This window comes from Lithobates pipiens, unplaced genomic scaffold, assembly GCF_037356315.1.
Source record: "Lithobates pipiens isolate NorthernLeopardFrog02 unplaced genomic scaffold, aLitPip1_a1.2 Scaffold_19, whole genome shotgun sequence".
NCBI lineage: Eukaryota > Metazoa > Chordata > Amphibia > Anura > Ranidae > Lithobates > Lithobates pipiens.
In genome coordinates, this window is record NW_027507764.1 from 199363938 (window position 1) to 199382941 (window position 19004).

The following is a 19004-nucleotide window of genomic DNA, read 5'->3' on the forward strand; positions in this document are numbered from 1 at the left end:
GGGAACCCCACGTCAAATTTTTTCTTAAATTTGAGGCAGGGTTCCCCTTAATATCCATACCAGACCTGAAGGGCCTGGTAATTGAATTTGGGGGACCCCCACGCTTTTTTTTAAATTTATTTATTTATTTTTTTATCAATGACTTTCAATGAGTGTTCTCTGTATTACGGGAGCCGACAATTCATAATAGCTGCGAGTGATTTTAAAGGACTTTTTTTCCTGCATAAATGACACTTTGTGCAGGGACAGTTCTAAGCACGGGAAACATGCGCCCCTTCACAGGCATACTATAGACAACCCCCCCCCTACGAAATTTAAAGGAATATTACACTTTTATTGTTTCACGTTAATCATTATTGAAATCACTGCTCCCGAAAAAACGGCCGTTTTTAAAACTTTTTTTGCATTGATACATGTCCCCTGGGGCAGGACCCGGGTCCCCAAACACTTTTTAGGACAGTAACTTGCAGAATCTTTTCTCTCTGTCAAATCTTTTTTCTCTGTCGAATATTTTCTCTATATAATCTTGGACTAATAGAGGTAAGGTTAGGCACATTCGACCACAGGTTCTATAGACAGATTGTTATCGTCAGAGTCATGTCGAATCTCCTATTCTATATCGAACTGTTGTAACAATGAAAACGTAAATAAAGCATTTATTTATGTCGGATCTTTCGTTTTTCGGATTTTGTGCTTTCGTTATCGTTTGTCAAAACGAAAACGAAAATAGCTGAAATTCGGACGAAAATGCATTCGGACGAAAACGAATGCACATGTCTATTAATGATGTCCTCAGAGATTTGTTGCAGTTGTGTGTGGTGGTTTGTCTTGATGACATCCTCATATTTTCCAAGTCCCTGGAAAGCCACCACACAGATGTCTGTCGTGTGCTTCAGAAACTAAGAGAGAACAATCTCTATTGTAAACTGGAGAAGTGTGAGTTCAATCGTGAACAGATTACATTCCTGGGCTATGTCATTTCCACTGCTGGTTTTTCGATGGACCCAGAAAAACTTTCGGCAGTCCTACAGTGGCCTGGACCCGTGGGTTTACGTCCTCTGCAGCGTTTCCTGGGCTTTGCCAACTACTATCGGAAGTTTATTCGTAACTTCTCGTCTCTGGTCAAGCCCCTGACTGATATGACCAGAAAGGACGGTAACCCACAGAGTTGGTCTCCGGAGTCCATTAAGGCCTTTGAAACTCTCAAGGCTGCCTTTGTTTCTGCTCCTGTGTTGGCACATCCTGATCCTACGTTGCCTTTTATCCTAGAAGTTGATGCTTCTGAGACTGGAGTTGGCGCCCTTCTGTCTCAACATCCTAACTCTGAGGCCGCGTACACACGCGGGGACTGTTCGCCCAACTTTGTCCGCTGAACAGTGTTTCGGCGGACAGTCCGCTCGTGTGTGGGCTTTCAGCGGACAGTTTCAGCGAACAGTCTGCTGAACAAGGTTTTTCGGAATTTCCGAAAAACTGTCCGCTGAAACTTTGTTTCAGCGAACAGTCCCCTCGTGTGTAGGCTTGTTCGTCAAACTAAGTTCCGCGCATGCTCAGAAAGGATTTACACGCCGAAAGTTATAATGCAGTGTATAGGACGTCGTATTTTTCGTCCCGTCGTACGTGCCGTTCACGTCATCGCGCACGGTTTCAGCAAACTGTTCGTTCGTCGTGTGTGGCCATGTCCGTCCATGCTAATTTTGAGCGGACTGTTTCCGCGTGTGTACGCGGCCTGAGAGTGCTATGCATCCGTGTGGCTACTTTTCCAAGAAATTGTCACCTGCTGAGTGAAATTATGAGATTGGTGACTGAGAGCTGTTGGCGATCATTTTAGCCCTGAAAGAATGGAGACATCTCCTTGAAGGTACCACTGTACCTGTTCTTATTCTTACTGACCATAAGAATCTTACATTCTTGTCTGAGGCTAAGCGACTCTCTCGCAGAAGGGCGCGATGGGCTCTTTTCTTGTCGAGCTTTAAGTACATTGTCTCATTCTTACCCAGTACTAAGAATGTAAGGGCTGATGCCTTGTCACAATAATTTTCCTCCACTTCCAAGTCAGAGTCGGTTCCGGTTCCTATGATTCCTCCTGATCGTATCTTGGCTACGGTTCGCACCAGTCTTACTTCTCCTTTGGGTGACAAAATTCTTGCTGCTCAGGTCCATGCTCCTCCTGAGAAACCTTGTGACCGCTGCTTTGTCCCAGAGAGTCTCCGTACTGCTGTGCTCCAGACTTACCATTCTCCCAAGGCAGCAGGCCATCCTGGGAAAAATCAGCTCATTTGGGCCATTTCCCAACAATTCTGGTGGCCTAGTCTACGGGCTGATGTTACTGTCTTTGTAGCTGCCTGTCCCATGTGTGCTCAGAGTAAAACTCCACGACACCTTTCAGTGGGCCTCCTACAACCCATACCCAATGGAGAGAGGCCCTGGACTCACCTGTCTATGGAATTCATTGTGGAGTTGCCCAACTCTCAAGGCAACACTGTTATCCTTATGGTGGATGACCGGTTCTCAAAGATGTGTCATTGTATTCCACTTAAGAAGTTGCCCACCTCTAAGGAACTGGCTTCCATTTTTGCTCGGGAGATCTTTCGCTTACATGGGCTACCCAAGGTAATTGTCTCAGACAGGGGCAGTCAGTTTGTCTCCCGGTTCTGGCGAGCCTTTTGTGCACAGTTGGGAATCCAGCTTGCGTTCTCTTCTGCGCATCACCCGCAGTCTAATGGGGCCGCAGAACGAGCCAATCAGTCCTTGGAGCAATTCCTACGTTGCTATATTTCTGACCATCATAACAACTGGTCTGACCTATTACCTTGGGCAGAGTTTGCTCACAATGGTGCCTTGAATTCTGCCTCCCGATTGTCTCCATTTATGGCGAATTATGGTTTCCAACCTTCCATGTTGCCTAACTCGTTTGTTCCGCAGAGTATTCCTGCCTTAGAGGAGCATCTCGGTGGTCTTCATTCCACTTGGGTACAAGTCCAGGAGGCTTTGCGTCATGCTAATGATAGGTACAGACTCCATGCTGACCGCAGATGCCTGCCTGCGCCTTCCCAGGTTGGGGACAGGGTCCGGCTGTCATCTTGCAACCTCCGGCTTCGTGTTCCCTCACTGAAGTTTGCACCTCGGTTTATTGGGCCTTTCCATATCCTTCGCAGGATTAACCCAGTGGCTTACGCGTTGGACCTTCCTCCTAGTATGCGCATCTCAAATGTGTTTCATGTCTCCTTATTGAAACCGTCGGTCTGTAACCGATTTACCACCGCGGTGCCACGTCCTCACCCTATTCAGGTTGAGAACCATGAGGAGTATGAGGTACAATCCATTGTTGACTCCCGAAGGTTCCGTGGGCGTATACAGCACCTGGTGCAATGGAAGGGGTACGGTCCGGAGGAACGGTCCTGGGTTTCATCCTCTGACGTACATGCCCCTGTCCTCCTCCGCAAGTTCCATAGACGGTTTCCCCTCAAGCCCGATGGCCCTCCGAGGGAGAGGGATCATTGAGGAGGGGATACTGTCAGGGCTGGCTTAGCCCTTCCTTCTCTGGGCTGGCCGCTCAGCTGTCGGCTAATTGCCAGCTCTCTTCTCTCTCCACAGTTACCAGCTGTTCCTGATGCTTGTCTGACCTGCCTACTTAAAGCCTTCCAGCTCACTATACCTCTGCCTTCGCCATGGTCCCATCACTAGAAACCATCTCCTGCTGTTTGTTTAAAGACTGGCTTGCCGACATCCCTTCTGGCTCCTTATCCTGCTTGCTGTTGCTCTACTTGGATCCCTGACTTCTGGACTTGCTGACTACCCGATCTGGTTACTGGACTGGGCTATGCTTGCCTAAGCTTTTTCTATTTACCTTTTTATTTTTATTAACAAACAAGTGTGATTTAATTGTACTTCTTTTTCAGTCTGATTCATGGTTTCTGACATTATCTCCGTCACTTTCTAATGGCCACCAGTAGATGAGGCAGTGTTGCAACACCTCTTCCTGCCATTTGATAATCCTTATACTTGATTCAGGATTGGTAAGCTTGATTTCATTTATTTAACTCCACCACTCAGTTGCCTTAACTAGAGGTCTGGGCTAAACTTAATTGAAATATCTTGAATCTTTTCTGATGATTTTTTATTCACCTTTGGCTATCCTTGTAGGTTTTTTCCATTTGGAGAATGCTAACATTTTGGCTCCTTCACTTTTGGCCTCATTCCATCAAATTTGAGGCCATATCAACATTCTCTATCCATCTTTATTGCTCATTTACTTAATATAAAGATTAAATATTTTTGATGTCCTTGATACATACATATACACATATTCTCTTTTTTTGATTTTTGTTTGAAATATTTATGTATATTATTATGAATTTATACAACATGAGTGTTTAACAATAATATATATATTTTATGATTTATAGCATATTAGCACACCCTAAGTCTCATGAAGAAGCTCCAATGAGCGAAACATGTTGAGAAAGTGGTATTATTTATGCATTGAATTTCAGTGAATGATTTTAATTTTTTTATAATATCAGTGTTTATCTCATGTCTGTCTTTTTAAGCAAATGTTTGTAATAAAATTTGTGTTTTATCTAATATTTTTGATAATTTCCAAACTTTCTTTACAACACCATTAACCACTTAAGCCAAGGACCATTTTGCTAGCCAAAGACTAGACCACTTTCTATGATTCGACAATGCGTCGTTTTAACTGACAATTTTGCGGTCGTGTGACGTGGCTCCAAAACAAAATTGACGTACTTTTTTTTCCAAAAATAGAGATTTCTTTTGGTGGTATTTGATCATCCCTGCAGTTTTTATTTTTTGCGCTATAAACAAAAAAATAGTGACAATTTTGAAAAAAAACACATTATTTTTTACTTTTTGCTATAATAAATATCCCCCAAAAATGTATAAAAAAAAACTTTTTTTCTTCTACACATTTTTGATAAAAAAAAAAAATCACAATAATGATTTGCTTGCGCAAAAGTTATAGCGTGTACAAAATAGGGGATAGTTTTATGGCATTTTTATTAATAATTTTTTTTTTTACTAGTAATGGCGGCGATCAGCAGTTTTTATTGTGACTGCGACATTATGGCGGACACATCGGACATTTTTGACACATTTTTGGGACCGTTGTCATTTATACAGCAATCAGCACTATACAAATGCACCGATTCCTGTGTAAATGACACTGGCAGTGAAGGGGTTAACCACTAGGTGGCAGTGTAGGGGTTAAGTGTGTCCTAGGGACCTATACCAAAGACTATTAGGGTCTGCCTGTTTGGCCTGGTTGATGAGGTGGTGCCTTCAAGGGTTATGCGAACAATGCTGAGTATCCTGCTGTTTTACGGTAGGAAGTCCATTCTTCTGCATTGGAAGAAAGCAAGGGCCCCGACGGTTTCCTTTTGGAAAAACCTGGTAAACACGATGTTGCCTTATTACAAACAAACCTATGAGGCCAGAGGATGCATGAAAAAATTTGATAACGTCTGGCACTCCTGGCTTAATTCCAGTACCACTGTAGGATAATAAAGTAGGGGAAATGGTCGGACTGAGGGAAGTGGAGGTGGCTGTTCCTGCAAACCGCAGATAACACACGACAGTCTGAGGAAACGCCCTGAAGGGTACCCTGTTATCTATTTATTACTCTATCGTAGGATTCAGACACCGAATGTATAGGTGAGAGAAGTTGTGAATGGTACAAGGGGTCCGGTCGGGCTGTGACTCTGGGGAAGGGGGGAGGGAGGGGATGGGGGGTTATGTTGGATTAGCTAGTTGTTGTTGTTAGTTAGAACCGGCCGATGGCCTGTGGATGTGTCCAACTGACGCATCCAATGTTGTTGTATGTTCTGCATAAAATCAATAAACAGAATTTGTTAAAAAAATAAAAGTGTGTCCTAGGGGCGTGTTGCTAACTGTGGGAGGCATGGCTGTTTTTTACACATCACTGATCTCTGCTCGAATCACAGGGAGCAGAATTCAGGGTCACTGTTGCTAGACAGAACAGGGAGATGCTTGTTTACTTTAGCATCTCCCCGTTCTTCCTCCCCGTGAGACAATCGTGGGTATCCCCACAGCGATCCAGTCCGCGGGACCCGCGATCAGGCTCACAGAGACCCCGACCGGCGCACGCCGCCGCCACACAAGCGATGGTACGGAGGCAAATTTATGTTCAATAGTTTTTATTGAGAGTAAATATGCATGTTACAGGACAAGGAGGGTACATTCGCAAAGTGTCCATAATAATACAACATGTGATAACAAGATAACAACTTGCTATAAAACATAGAGTAAACATAGCACGATGTCAATAAAGTCATAAAATCAACATGACAGAATATAGGCATTAAAGGAGATCAACCCTTCGCCCCAGGTACCCCAAATGGGAACACACTGTATGCAAGAGCAAGGGAACACCTCAGTTCGGAGGGTAACAATAACGTCTATCGTTGTATCATCCCTGGTATATTCTGTAATTGTTATGAGAAAGGTAAATCAACATATGGATATGAAACAGGAAACAGCAACATTGAACCCAAGGGATAAGGACAAGCAAGAGATACCCGAATGATATGAACTATTAGTGGCCATTTGGCTATCATGCGGGTTCTATTTTTAAGAAGAGGGGAGTGGAGGAGAATGGCGAGAGGGAAAGATAAAAAATAAAAAAAAGGGGGGGGGAGTGGGAGAGGCATATGAGGACATGTGTGATAGGCTTCTCTCACTAAATAGTATGAATGTTCAAGGGTTGACAGGCATGGTCCTTTTATACCATTCCAGCCAGGCTGTCCAGCTATTGGGTGACTTAGGCAATAAACCTTCCGCTGAGGCATACATGCGTTCATACATGCCATGCAAGTGTGTCGCTCGTATGGCTTCAATGTGTGATGGTTGGTCTGGTGATTTCCAGCTACGTACAATGGTCAATCTTGCTGCTAAGCATATGTGTGTAACTATGTATTGGCGATGGTGTGCATAATTTTCAATGCCAATATTCAGGAGCGCCAGTTCTGGGTTTGGTGGGGAGGCAATGTGAGTGAGAGCTGATATGATGTAGAAGATATCTTTCCAGAACTGGGTTAGTTTAGGGCAGGACCAAAGAATGTGAAATAAGGTGCCAGGGACCACATAGTCTCCAGCAGGCAGAATCCGTTGTGGGGCTATATCTGTGAATCTGCGTTGGGGTGATGTACCACCTAAGCCCCTGTACACACGGTCGGAGATTTCGACAACCAAATCCGTTGGATTTTGTCTTTTGGATTTTGTCCGAAACTGTTGCATACACACGGTCGGACTAAGTTGTCGAAAAATCCGATCATTCAGAACGTGATGAAGTAATTTTGTTACGATGGGACTACGTTCAGGCTAGTAGCCAATAGCTTTGATGTAGGAATTTGATCTGAGCATGCGTGGCACTTGGTCCGATAAAAATTCTCTACACATGATCGGAGTATGTCCGATCGAACCAGTTGGTCCGTAAATATTTCCAACAAGTTGGAAAATTGGGTCCGACGGATATTCAGACGGAATCAGTCCCATGCATACCACACACAGTCGGATTATCCGACAACACTGTCCGATAGGACACATTCCGATGGATTCTCCGACCGTGTGTACAAGGGCTAAGATTTATCTTGAAGGAGAGGTCCCATAAATTCACCGATTTTGTTGCTAGAAAAGTGGCTCGCAGTGCAGTACACCATTGCTGTGAGGAATGTGAGGCACCTAGCTCTCTTTCCCACTTTAGCATAGGGGGTAATTTCTCGAAGATGTCTTTACCATCCAGTAATGTATAGAAGAGGGAAATTCCTTTGGTAGACATTGAAGCGTTGGAAAAGTATGTCCAAGCCATTTTAGGTATAGTACGGCGTAAGGAGGGGGTTCGAATTAGGCAGTGTGATATTCTGATATAATTAAAGTATTCCTTAGCAGGGAGCGAGAATTTATTTTGCAAGGAGGTGAAAGAATGAACGAAGTCATTATCGTATAGGTCAGTGATATGTCTAATACCCTTATTTTTCCAAGAGGAAAGTTGTATGTCTTGGGTCAGAAGGGAAAGTGCTTCAATGGGGAGGGGGATTGTGCAGGTGGGAACCGAAGTATGAAAGTGCGTCGATAAGTAAGTGAATGCTGTAACCGATGCTTTTATGGTTGGTGATAGTAGATGGTCAGATGACTTAAGTCTGGGAGTAGATATAAGCCAATTATGTAAATTATTACCTGGTACCTGAGAAGCTTCTATGGTACTCCAGTGAGTGTGAGGGTCAGGAGTAAACCAGGCCTTGAGCTGAGCCAGGAGAGCCGCAATGTAGTAGTCTTTAATTATGATATATCCCAGGCCACCTACTTTTCTGTGTTTCATGAGTATGTGTCGCGCCACTCTAGATTTCTTCCCTTGCCATATAAATTTGTGAAGTATTGATTGAATCTGTTTGAAGAAGGAAGTCGGTATAGGTATGGGTAATGCTCGGAATAAGTATAGCAGCTGGGGAAGCTTGAGCATTTTGAACGCTGCAAGTCTACCTGAGCTGGACAGTGTGAGTTTGGAGATATTCGCTAGATCAGTGGAAAATGTGGTGAGGAAAGGAATGAAATTCGATTTGTATAGATCTTTGGTAGTGCTTGTTAGGTTAATGCCCAGATAAGTGATGGAGTTTGCAGACCATGTATAAGGGTAGTGGTCGCATAGATGCTGTTGCTGTTTTGGAGGTAATGCTAAGGGCAATATGTAAGACTTGGATGCATTGATTTTATAGTAGGATACAAAACCAAATTCATTTAATAAATATTGTACCAAAGCCAGGGAAGAGGAAGGGTTGGTCAATGAGAGGATCACGTCATCGGCAAAAAGACTAATTTTATGCTCTCTGTCTCCAATGCTAATACCTGAGATATTTGGTTGGGATCTGACTTTAGCTGGGGTTCTATTAGTAAATCAAAGATTAGGGGGGAGAGGGGGCATCCCTGACGAGTGCCATTTGTTATACTAAATTCATTGGATAACATGCATGAGTAGTATACCTGTGCTGATGGGGAGGAGTAAAGGGCTAAGATTGCTAATAGAATATGGCCTTGGAATCCAAATTTTTCCAATGTTTGTTTAAACCCTATCGAATGCCTTCTCCGCATCCAAAGATAGAAGCAGAGAAGGCACTCCATGGGCCACTGTATAGTGAATGATATTAATCATTTTGCGGGTCGCATCAGATGTTGGGCGTCCTTTAATAAAGCCGGATTGGTCAGGGTGTATCAATAGTGGCATTAAGTCATTTAGTCTATGTGCTATAACTTTGGCATATAGTTTTATGTCATGGTTGAGTAAGGAAATAGGACGGAAATTTTGTGTCAAAGTGGGTTCCTTCCCCGGCTTCGGTATAGTGACAATTAGTGCTTTCAACATTTCTTGGGGGAAAGAGGCAGCAGAATTGAACAATGGAGTGATGTGTTTAGTGAGAATGTGATCAAATTTTTTGTTATACTCTCCCACAAAACCATCAGGGCCTGGTGCTTTGTTGTTGGGTAGCAATTGGATAGCCCTCGTGATTTCTGCCGATGTGAATGGCGCATTTAGTTCGTCTAGTTGAAGGGAGGTTAAACTAGGTAGACTAATTGAGTCTCGGAACGCTTTAATTTGCGCTGACGAGGGTTGGGGTTGAGTCGAATCATCCCTCAAGTTATAAAGGGAGCTGTAGTATGCACTAAAAGCATTGGAAATGGCTTGTGGGTTGGTCAATTTAGCATTAGTATGAGGATGATAAATGAAGGGCGGATGGGTTTTAGAGGAGTACCTCTTGATCCAGTAGGAGAGTAATTGTGACAGTGGGGTCACTTTGGACACAGGGTGAATAAAAGAAACCCCCGATATGGTCTGTGATAGCCATATTCAAGGCTGTATATACATTGTATATAATTGGATGTATACTGTATATGGGGGTTAAGTATCATTGCTGTGAGGAATTAAGTTGTTTTGCATTTCTATTGTTCATTTAAGTCTGTCCTTGTATGTATTGTAAAGTGCCAGACAGACTGGCTGCCAACCCTTTGTGAAAGATGTGTATTGGGTGGGATCGTTTGAAGCCTAGCAGACGTCAGGATGAGGTGTTGAGTCTTGGGATGTGTGGGTGGAGCTGGGCCCTTGTTCATGTTAAAGCATGTGCCTTGAATTGTGTATAAAGTTACAATGTTTCCCAATAATAAAGTCATTCCTACTACAGAAGAGACAGAGTGCGTCTCGTCTTTCTTCCAGAGGGGTCGGCTCCTATAGGAAAGGGTCGTTTAGCTGTGGATATTGGTAGCGAGTGGATGTGTGTCTAGGAGAGGGAACATCGTAAACGGCGTTAACCCCCTTTATATTAGGGGTGCCGTGACAGTAATCTACCTGGCTTATTGCTCTCAGCATAGAACTTTATTTTAAGCCGCCTTTGATATTTGTCATGGGATTCCAAGAGTAGAGATCTAAGGTCCAGTCTGAGAGCAATAAGTTTGGATTTAAGCGTTTGTGTAGGATTCTGCTTGTTAAGGAGATCAGTAGAGTGTATGTCTGCTAGTAGCTCGTTCATTCGCTGCCTCCTCTGCCTCCTATCCCGAGCTCCCAATTGTATAAAGAGTCCACGCATAAATGCCTTATGTGCGGACCATAAAACAGATGGATCATTGACTGAATTTTCATTATGTTCAAAAAAATAAATCAGACTGTCCTCTAGTATTTGGGCATAAGGCAAAGATTGCAGAATTTTAGTGTTCAGCCTCCACAGGTAGGTCGGAGCACTTCTGACAGTGTCCTCAACAATGATACTTACAGGGGAATGGTCAGACCACGATGTTAGATGTATAGTAGCAGCAGAGATTTTTTGTAAAGTCCATTGGTCTGTGAAGAAGAGATCAATTCGGGAATACGAATTATGGCAGGGGAAAAAAAAGTGAAGTCCTTTTCATCTGCATGGGTGCATCTCCATACATCATAAAGTCCCACATTGTGTAAAAGAGAGTTCAATTCTGGACGTCCTCTTTTGGAGCGAGAAGTGGAATCTAGTTCTGGATCAGGGGTTTGCAATTGAAGTCGCCACACCAAATAGTTGCGCCCTGTTGTAGTGACTGGACTTTTTTATGTAGTTTCCGAAGAAATCGGACATGGTGGGTGTTCAGGACATATACGTTAACAATGGTATAGGGTGCGTTGTTGATATGGCAGTTTAGAATTAAGTAGCGACCCGTAGGATCTGAAAGGCAGTGATCTTGTTGAAATGACAGAGAATTGTTAATAGCAATTAGTACTCTTTTTTTGAGGTGCGTTAGCAGTGTATGCATTGCTAAAATTTCTATTCGTGCAGGAAGGAGGATTGCTAGCCAAAAAGTGTGTCTCCTGTGCATAAATAATGTCACATTTGGATTGTTTAGCCAAGGCCCATAGCGAGGATCTTTTTGCAGGATGGTTCAATCCCTTGGTGTTATTAGTGACAATTTTTATTGTCATGGTGTATAGTGGGTTACAGCAGTGACGAGTAGAGGTACCTTTATTCTGGTCGGTAGGTCAGACGGCAACAAATTCTCGTACAACCGAGTGGTCTACTACCTCAAGTCCTATATTGTTTCACACTTATAGGCGTTACGTTTAAATAATACACATAAAAGGGAAACTTGGCAGACACATACAAGCGCTATGAAAATTGAAACATTAATGAGCACAGTAGTTAGAGGGGAATAATTTGGGGGCCAAAAGGGAAAAGAGAAATGGAGAATAAAATTTCTCTTTTTTTTTTTCTCGGTCCTAGAATATCATAGACACTAAGACCCCTTTCACACCACACTGCCGATAGTGTGGGCGGTAAAACGCTGCTATTTTTAGCGGCGTTTTACCGCCGTATTTCAGCCGCTAGCGGGGCGCTTTTACCCCCTGCTAGCGGCTGAGAAAGGGTTAAAACCACCAGCAATACGCCAGCGGCGTTTTGCCGGCGGTATTACAGTGCTGCCCCATTGATTTCAAAGGGGAGCAGCGGTGGAGGAGCGGTAAACACACCGCTCCAAAGAAGCTGCTGGCAGGACTTTTCCCTTACGTCCTGCCAGCGCACCACTGTAGTGTGAAAGCCCTCGGGCTTTCACACTACACACAATGGTGCAGCTTCTTCAGGGCGGATTGCAGGCACTATTTCTAACGCTATAGCGCCTGCAAAACGCCCTGGTGTGAAAGGGGTGTTAATAAATTAATAACAAGCACATAATGCACTAGCACTGACACCCCTTTTTTTGTCCATGTTTAAGGAAGGGAGGTAATATGTAAAAAAACAGGGGAGCTACCTTTTTTATTTATCTATTATCTGTATGTTTATATAGTTATGTTCTTGTGTAGGTTTGTAAATGTTACCTGTAACGAAAAATGTTAAAATAAATAAAAGATGAATTAATAAAAAAAGAAGGATGAGCATGTGGAAATACAGAGACAACCACAATGGTATGCATAAAAGTAACAATGAACACTCCCAAAACATAATCAATGATACAGACATCACAGTATAATAAAAGATGGTCTCCTATCTGTAGGGAGCAGCACCCATCCTCAGGGGACTAGGAAGGCTCCGTATCCCACACGACCAATTTTTCCATGGCAAACACTGTTTTTGTGCATAAAGGAAAGAACTAAACCGAACTGACCCTAAGGTCATAGCAACCTTAGAGATGTAATAAAAGAATAGCAAGGGGAAGAGAAGGGAGAAAGAGGAGAGAAGGGAAGGAGGAGGGTAGAAAGAAAAAAAAAGGGGGGGGAAAGAGATATACCCCGACCAGTCACATCAACTTGGTCCGGAGAGCCTCCAGGTTCGTCACACCTTGGTGGAACTAAGCCACCAGCCCCCCACATTCCTCAGAGTAGGCAAATTTGTGCTAATCAAACCATTTTTTGGAGGCCTTTCTCCGTGGCCACCAAGTCTTCCTTTGCGTTGATCTTCGCTATTTTTTTCAGCCAGACGTTCACCGACGGGGGCTGTGTCTACTTCACAGGGTAAGGGGATGCAGCTTTTCACCGCTGTGAGCAGTATGGATCTCCTATAGACCTTGCTAGGAATTCCATGGTGATGCAGAAGGAAGAACTCGGGGTCACCGCTACCTCAACTTTTGAACTATGCAATGCACCTCTGTCCAGAAAGGCTGAAGGAGGCGAAAAGACCAGAAGTTGTGAAGGAGCGATCCAACCTCCTCCCCCCATCTCCAGCAAAGGCCCCAACAAATAAAATTCAAAACACTAACAATAACATACAAAGCCATTCCAAATTGTGCCCCGAGCTACAACACCAATCTTATCTCCAAATATCACCCAAACTGTCCTCTCCGCTCCTCCAATGACCTTCTGCTCTCTAGCTCCCTTGTCTACTCCTCCCATGCTCACCTCCAGGACTTCTCCAGATCCTCCCCCGTCCTCTGGAACTCATTACCCCAATCTGTCCGGCTATCTGCTCTTCAGCATGGCCTATCCTGCCTCCAGCTAACAACCAAATCTTCTATTCCACCTCATCAGTTCATCCCTCACAGTCCCTACCTTTTGTTTCACCAGCCCCTCCCTCTTAGATTGTAAGCTTACAGGAGCAGGGCTTCGCTAACTGTCTTGTTTTGAATTGTACAGTTGGTATAGTGTCTCCCTACATTGTAAAGTGCTGTGCACACTGTTGGCTCTATATAAATCCTGTATAATAATACTCTAAAGGAACATCTTGTCGTTTTTTTCCGGAGAGTGTAGTACCACCGGGACAGTACTTTAAATCCTGCCTCCTGGTGTCTGGCGCAGATAGAAGTTTTGTGGGGAAAAAAGGAGGAGCTGATCTATTTGTTTCACTGTAAATTGCACTCCCAGCTCATGCTTTAATTTGGCAATAAAGGGAGGTCTAAAGTCCAGGGGTTGAGCTATCAGTAGTTACAGCAGATAGGTTAGGAAAAAAGCGCGTCTCAATGGAGACTGCTTAAGGCCTAACAATTCAAAGGAGGTTAGTTGCCTCCTGAAAGCCACCGGGGAAAGCAGAGAACCGAAAATTAATTAGCTGTATTTTTTACCAAAAAGAGCCCCACCAGGGCCGGGTTGTCCATAATTTGTTGCCTATTCTTCCACTGACCATTAATGAGAAAGTGTCGGACGTGTAACCTTTCGACCATTTTCAACTCAAGAAATCTAGGGTCAATGAGTCCCAGACTGAAAGCCGGATTGTAAATAATGGGAGTGAGCGGAGAAGGGCGCGGTGTGACCGAGAAGTCGAGGAAAGCCTTCCGGGTAGTCTGCCATGTTTCCCCCACCGTGGAATGATTCAATATCCGATTTGGCAAGGGCTTCTGGCACTAGGGCAGCGACTCCAACTGAACCCACATTAGAGTTTGCTCTACTTGTACCCATTGTTTCAGAGCTCCGTGTCTAAAATATGGGTTAGGTGGCATGCCATATAATAAAGGTTGGCATCTGGCAGGGCGAAACAGCCCCTCAATTTAGTCATCTGTGAACACCGCAATTTTTGGGGACAGGGTGGCATCCAATTGCAAGCCCAAGATGTTCGGGTTATCCCTGATGAGTCTCAGAAAGGGGTCAAGGGTAAGGATAAATATCAGAGGAGACAAGGGGCACCCCTGTCTTGTCCCATTCGTTATCTAAAATGATGATGAAAGGTGGCCGTTGACTTTGACCTGTGCGATGGGCGAGAATAGATGGGCCAGAGAAGAGGGAAAGGGAAGAGACGAGGGGGGGAATGAGGGGTAAGGTTGAAAAAAGGGGGAGGGAGAGAGGGAGGAGGGGGCATAGGGTGAAGGGGGGGAAAGCCGAGGGGGGGAATGAGAAGGGGGAGGGAGAAATGAGGGGGGGATGGAAGGAGGGGAACAGAAGGTGGGGTGGAGGCAAAGAGGACAGAAAGGAGGGGATTCAGGAGAACCTAGTGGGGGGGAGGGCTAGGGAGGACCCATGCTAACAGCACAGGAAGACCCGGTTCCCTGCAAAAGATTGATGAGTCCAACCTGGCATTCGTCTCCCAGAGAGCAGTACAAATAGTGCATGGAGAGTCCTGTATCAAATACACCCACTGATTAGGCTCAGAAAGCATCTGAAGCATAAAACCCCATGAATCATCCCACCAACCTCAACCCACCCCCTCTCCCCGCCATAAGCAGGATATACCAGCCAGAACTCAAACAACACCCCACACCTGGAATGAAATATGGCCAGTACTGGAGAGGCTTGCGGATAGTTCAAGGCACTGCCTCTAGTCCTGTGCTGGGACAGATGGTCTTTTGAGTCTCTCCAGGAGATCGGGAGGATGAAGGTGCTCCATGGAGTCCAGGGAGGGAGGATTGATCGCACAATGGGAGGAGGGGGGATCACAGGGTCACAGGATGCAAGGCCAACAGACCTCTCCCTGCAGCACAGTCAACAATGTAGAAGCCCAGGTAGGGACAGACGCACCAGGCAGGCTCTGTGTCGCCCAAGACAGACATCACTTACAGTTGTTGTTCCCAGGGCTTACAAATCGGGCTCATGCACCAGCGCCAGCGTCTGGTCTCCTGAGGTGCAGAGGTAGGCAGTGGGCTCAGCCAGTCCAGAAGGGGTATTGGCTTCATGTCCAGGAATGGGAACAGGTCCGGGAGATCCAAGTGGCATTGCAGGGTGAAGGAAGAATTATCCTTACGGACGGTCAGTTGGACTGGGAATCCCCAGCGGTAAGGCAGCGCTGCTTGTCATAGTGGTTCCAGCAGGGCTTTCAATATAGCTCACCTTTGCAGGGTGGCCCTAGACATGTCCAGGAAGATGTAGATTTGAGCGCCATTAAAATTAATATTGCCCTTAGACCATGCAGCACATAATATTAGGTCCTTCTGGGTGTAGAGATGGAGACGGCAGATCATGTCCCGGGGATGGTCATGTTCCAATGGCTTAGGTCCCAGCGCCTGGTGCATCCGATCGAACTTCTTGGCTGGCGGTGGGTTCCGTGGCCAAAACACTATGAAGGATCGCCAGAACAGCGACTTGTAAGTTCTCAGGGCCAATCGCCTCAGGTAACCCCTGGATGTGTAAATTGTTGCGGTGGCTCCAGTTCTCAAAATCCTCCGTATGGATCTGTACTCCCACCAGATGCTTCTGGAATGCTGTGTGGGCCCTCTCCAGTTGGGCAACACAAAGCTCCAGGGCACTCACCTCCGATTCCTCTTTGCTCATTCATTCATCCAACCCATGGACCTCAGAACGGAGGTCATGGAAGTCGTGACGATGCTGTTCCTCATTCCACATGACCAAAGCCTCCATGTCTGCTTTAGTTGGAAGTGCCCGAAGCAGGGCCCTGATATCGGTATCAGCCTGGGGCGACTGTGTGGAGGCTCCCAAGATGCTTGGAGTGCTGGGTGATGGGTTCAGGAGTGAACTAGGCACAGGACACTGCGAGGCAGCCATGGATGGAGAAGGTGAGTCCATGAGCCCCTCCTGCCACGTGTCATCTCTGGGGAGACAATAGAGCGGGCTGTATCCTGGAAAAACCTACTGATTGGGGCCGACCAGGATAGCTTTTGATGATCCTCTGGTCTTCCTGCTTGGTGGTAGATAATGGTAGGTGGTAGATGGCAGGTTGAAAGGGAGTGTCAGGTGGGCATATAAGCCATTTTGGTGGGTTGGGAGCTCTAGCGGTGAGCATCTTCACTCCGTCATGACCAAGCCACACCCTCCATACAGAGGTCTCTTGACATGGATACTGCAGCTTATGCATATATTTGCAATTGTGTGCAAACAAAACCCTCTGCTTTTAACGTGAACTGTTAGATAGGGTCACTTTGGTTGTCTTGCAGACTGCTTGGTAAGTGCGCTGGGAAATCTGTTTGCGATGTGCATTGCCCTTCCATGTGCAGCTTGCTGCAAAGGGCTGGTTGTAGGTTGGGGTTGTTGCCATTATTTTTGTACACTCATACATAACAACCTTTACTTTATGAAAGTGTGTGTACTCGTTAAAGTTGTCTGCTCCAAAGCAGAGATCATATAAACTGCCTGGGGACCAAAGAGAGGGTGTGAGGTAAAGGCTGGCACAGCAAACTCAGCTCTCCCCTCCCCCTCCCTCCCCAATGTAGCTGTGTGGAATGCCTGCCAACACATCAGCCACGTAGGAGAATGATGGGACCAGCCTAATCCCCCCCACACACACCCTGTCCTTCCCAAACTTTACACACTTTCTTCAACTTTATTCTGGGACCAACAATCACCATTCTAACAGAATGTTATAAACTTCCCGCTTTTCTCACATCCTAATCCCCAATTCCTACTCCATAGGAAAATGATGGTTGTACAAAGCCCCGCCCCTTTCCCATGCAGCTGGATCTCTCCTCTCTCTGGGATTTTCAAGGGGGCTTTACATGGTGGGTGGGGCTTCTCAGGGTCTTCCACGTTTACAGATACTACGAGCCTATCAGTCTATGAATGGTATAATGTATAGAGATATACATAGACTACCATAGGAGACATTTCCTCGCACAGGCTCCGTGCCCGGACATGCCGGTGTCCCCAGGCGGTGTACACTATACATTGCTTCCAGTAGGAGCAGCACACCCCCCCCACACACAGGTCACACATACGGGTCACACGCCGTGCCCGGACACTTCGCATTCTTCCCGCAGTGAGAGTTGTGGGTCCTCCCCCTCCTCCCTCCTCCTCACTTCTTCTCCTCACTTCTTCTCCTCACTGTGCCATGACACCGAGCCGGAGCCCTCAGCCTCTCCTCCCCAGAATGCCTATCATACGCTGCTCTCTGCCTCTCCTACCCGGCATGCCGGTCATACGATGGTCTCTGCTTCTCCTCCAGGCCGTCTTCCTCGTCAGCTTCGTCACTTGTAATGACGCCCCGCCGGTACCCGGAGAGCAACTTCATATAGAGAGCAACTATGTGCCCGACCTCTGTCCTCGGACCGTCACTGACGGGGACTTCGTCCGATATCACTACAACGGAGCCTTCCCCGATGGCACCAAGTTTGACTCCAGGTATACGGCGCTCTACACTATATACTACACTGTACACGGTGCTCTACACTATATACTACACTGTACAAGGTGCTCTACACTATATACTACACTGTACACGGTGCTCTACACTATATACTACACTGTACACGGCGCTCTACACCAGGGGCGGACTGACAACTCATGGGTCCCGGGCAATAGGAGATGATGGGGCCCCCAGGCAATAGATTATGGGGCCACACAATATACACACACAGAATGCACATACACACACTGAAAAGGCACCGGAGAGGTGGGGCAGCTATAATATTGGGATATTTAAAAAAAAACACTGATTTTGACATACTGGCCCGTGTTTTATTGAGGTTGGCAACCCTGATGCAGCCTCTTAGTCGCATTGGGCCCTCGGGCAGTGCACGAATGATCAGTCCGCCCCTGCTCTACACTATATACTACACTATACATGGCGCTCTACAATATATATACTATATACTACGCTATACACAGCGCTCTACATCGTACTATACTATACATGGAGCTCTACATCATACTATACTATACACGGCTACATCATACTGTACTATACATGGCGCACTACGTTGTACTGTACTATACATGGCGTGCTACATCATACTATACTATACATTGCACTCTACATCATACTATACTATACACGGCACTATATATCATACTATACACAGCTACATCATACTGTACTATACTATACTATACATGGTGCGCTACATTGTACTGTACTATACACGGCGCACTACATAATACTATACTATACATGGCGCTCTACATAATACTATACTATACATGGTGCTCTACATCAAACTATACTATACACGTCACTCTATATCATACTATACTATACACAGCTACATCATACTATGCTATACACGGCACACTATATTATACTATACTATACACGGCTACATCATACTGTACTATACTATACATGGCGTACTACATTGTACTGTACTATACTATACTATACATGGCGCACTACATTGTACTATACTATACACAGCGCTCTACATCATACTATACTTTA

At 45.4% G+C, this 19004-nt stretch overlaps 1 protein-coding gene across 1 annotated transcript in view; it reads left to right on the forward strand.

Annotated features, from left to right (window-relative positions):
* The first annotated feature begins 17467 nt into the window (after nt 1–17467).
* Nucleotides 17468–19004, forward strand: part of FKBP9 (FKBP prolyl isomerase 9) — a 61172-nt gene continuing 59635 nt past the window's right edge. The window contains exon 1 of the mRNA XM_077491616.1: nt 17468–17968. Coding sequence (XP_077347742.1) covers nt 17679–17968 — 290 coding nt within the window. The 5' untranslated portion in view covers nt 17468–17678. The remainder of the gene's footprint in view (nt 17969–19004) is intronic.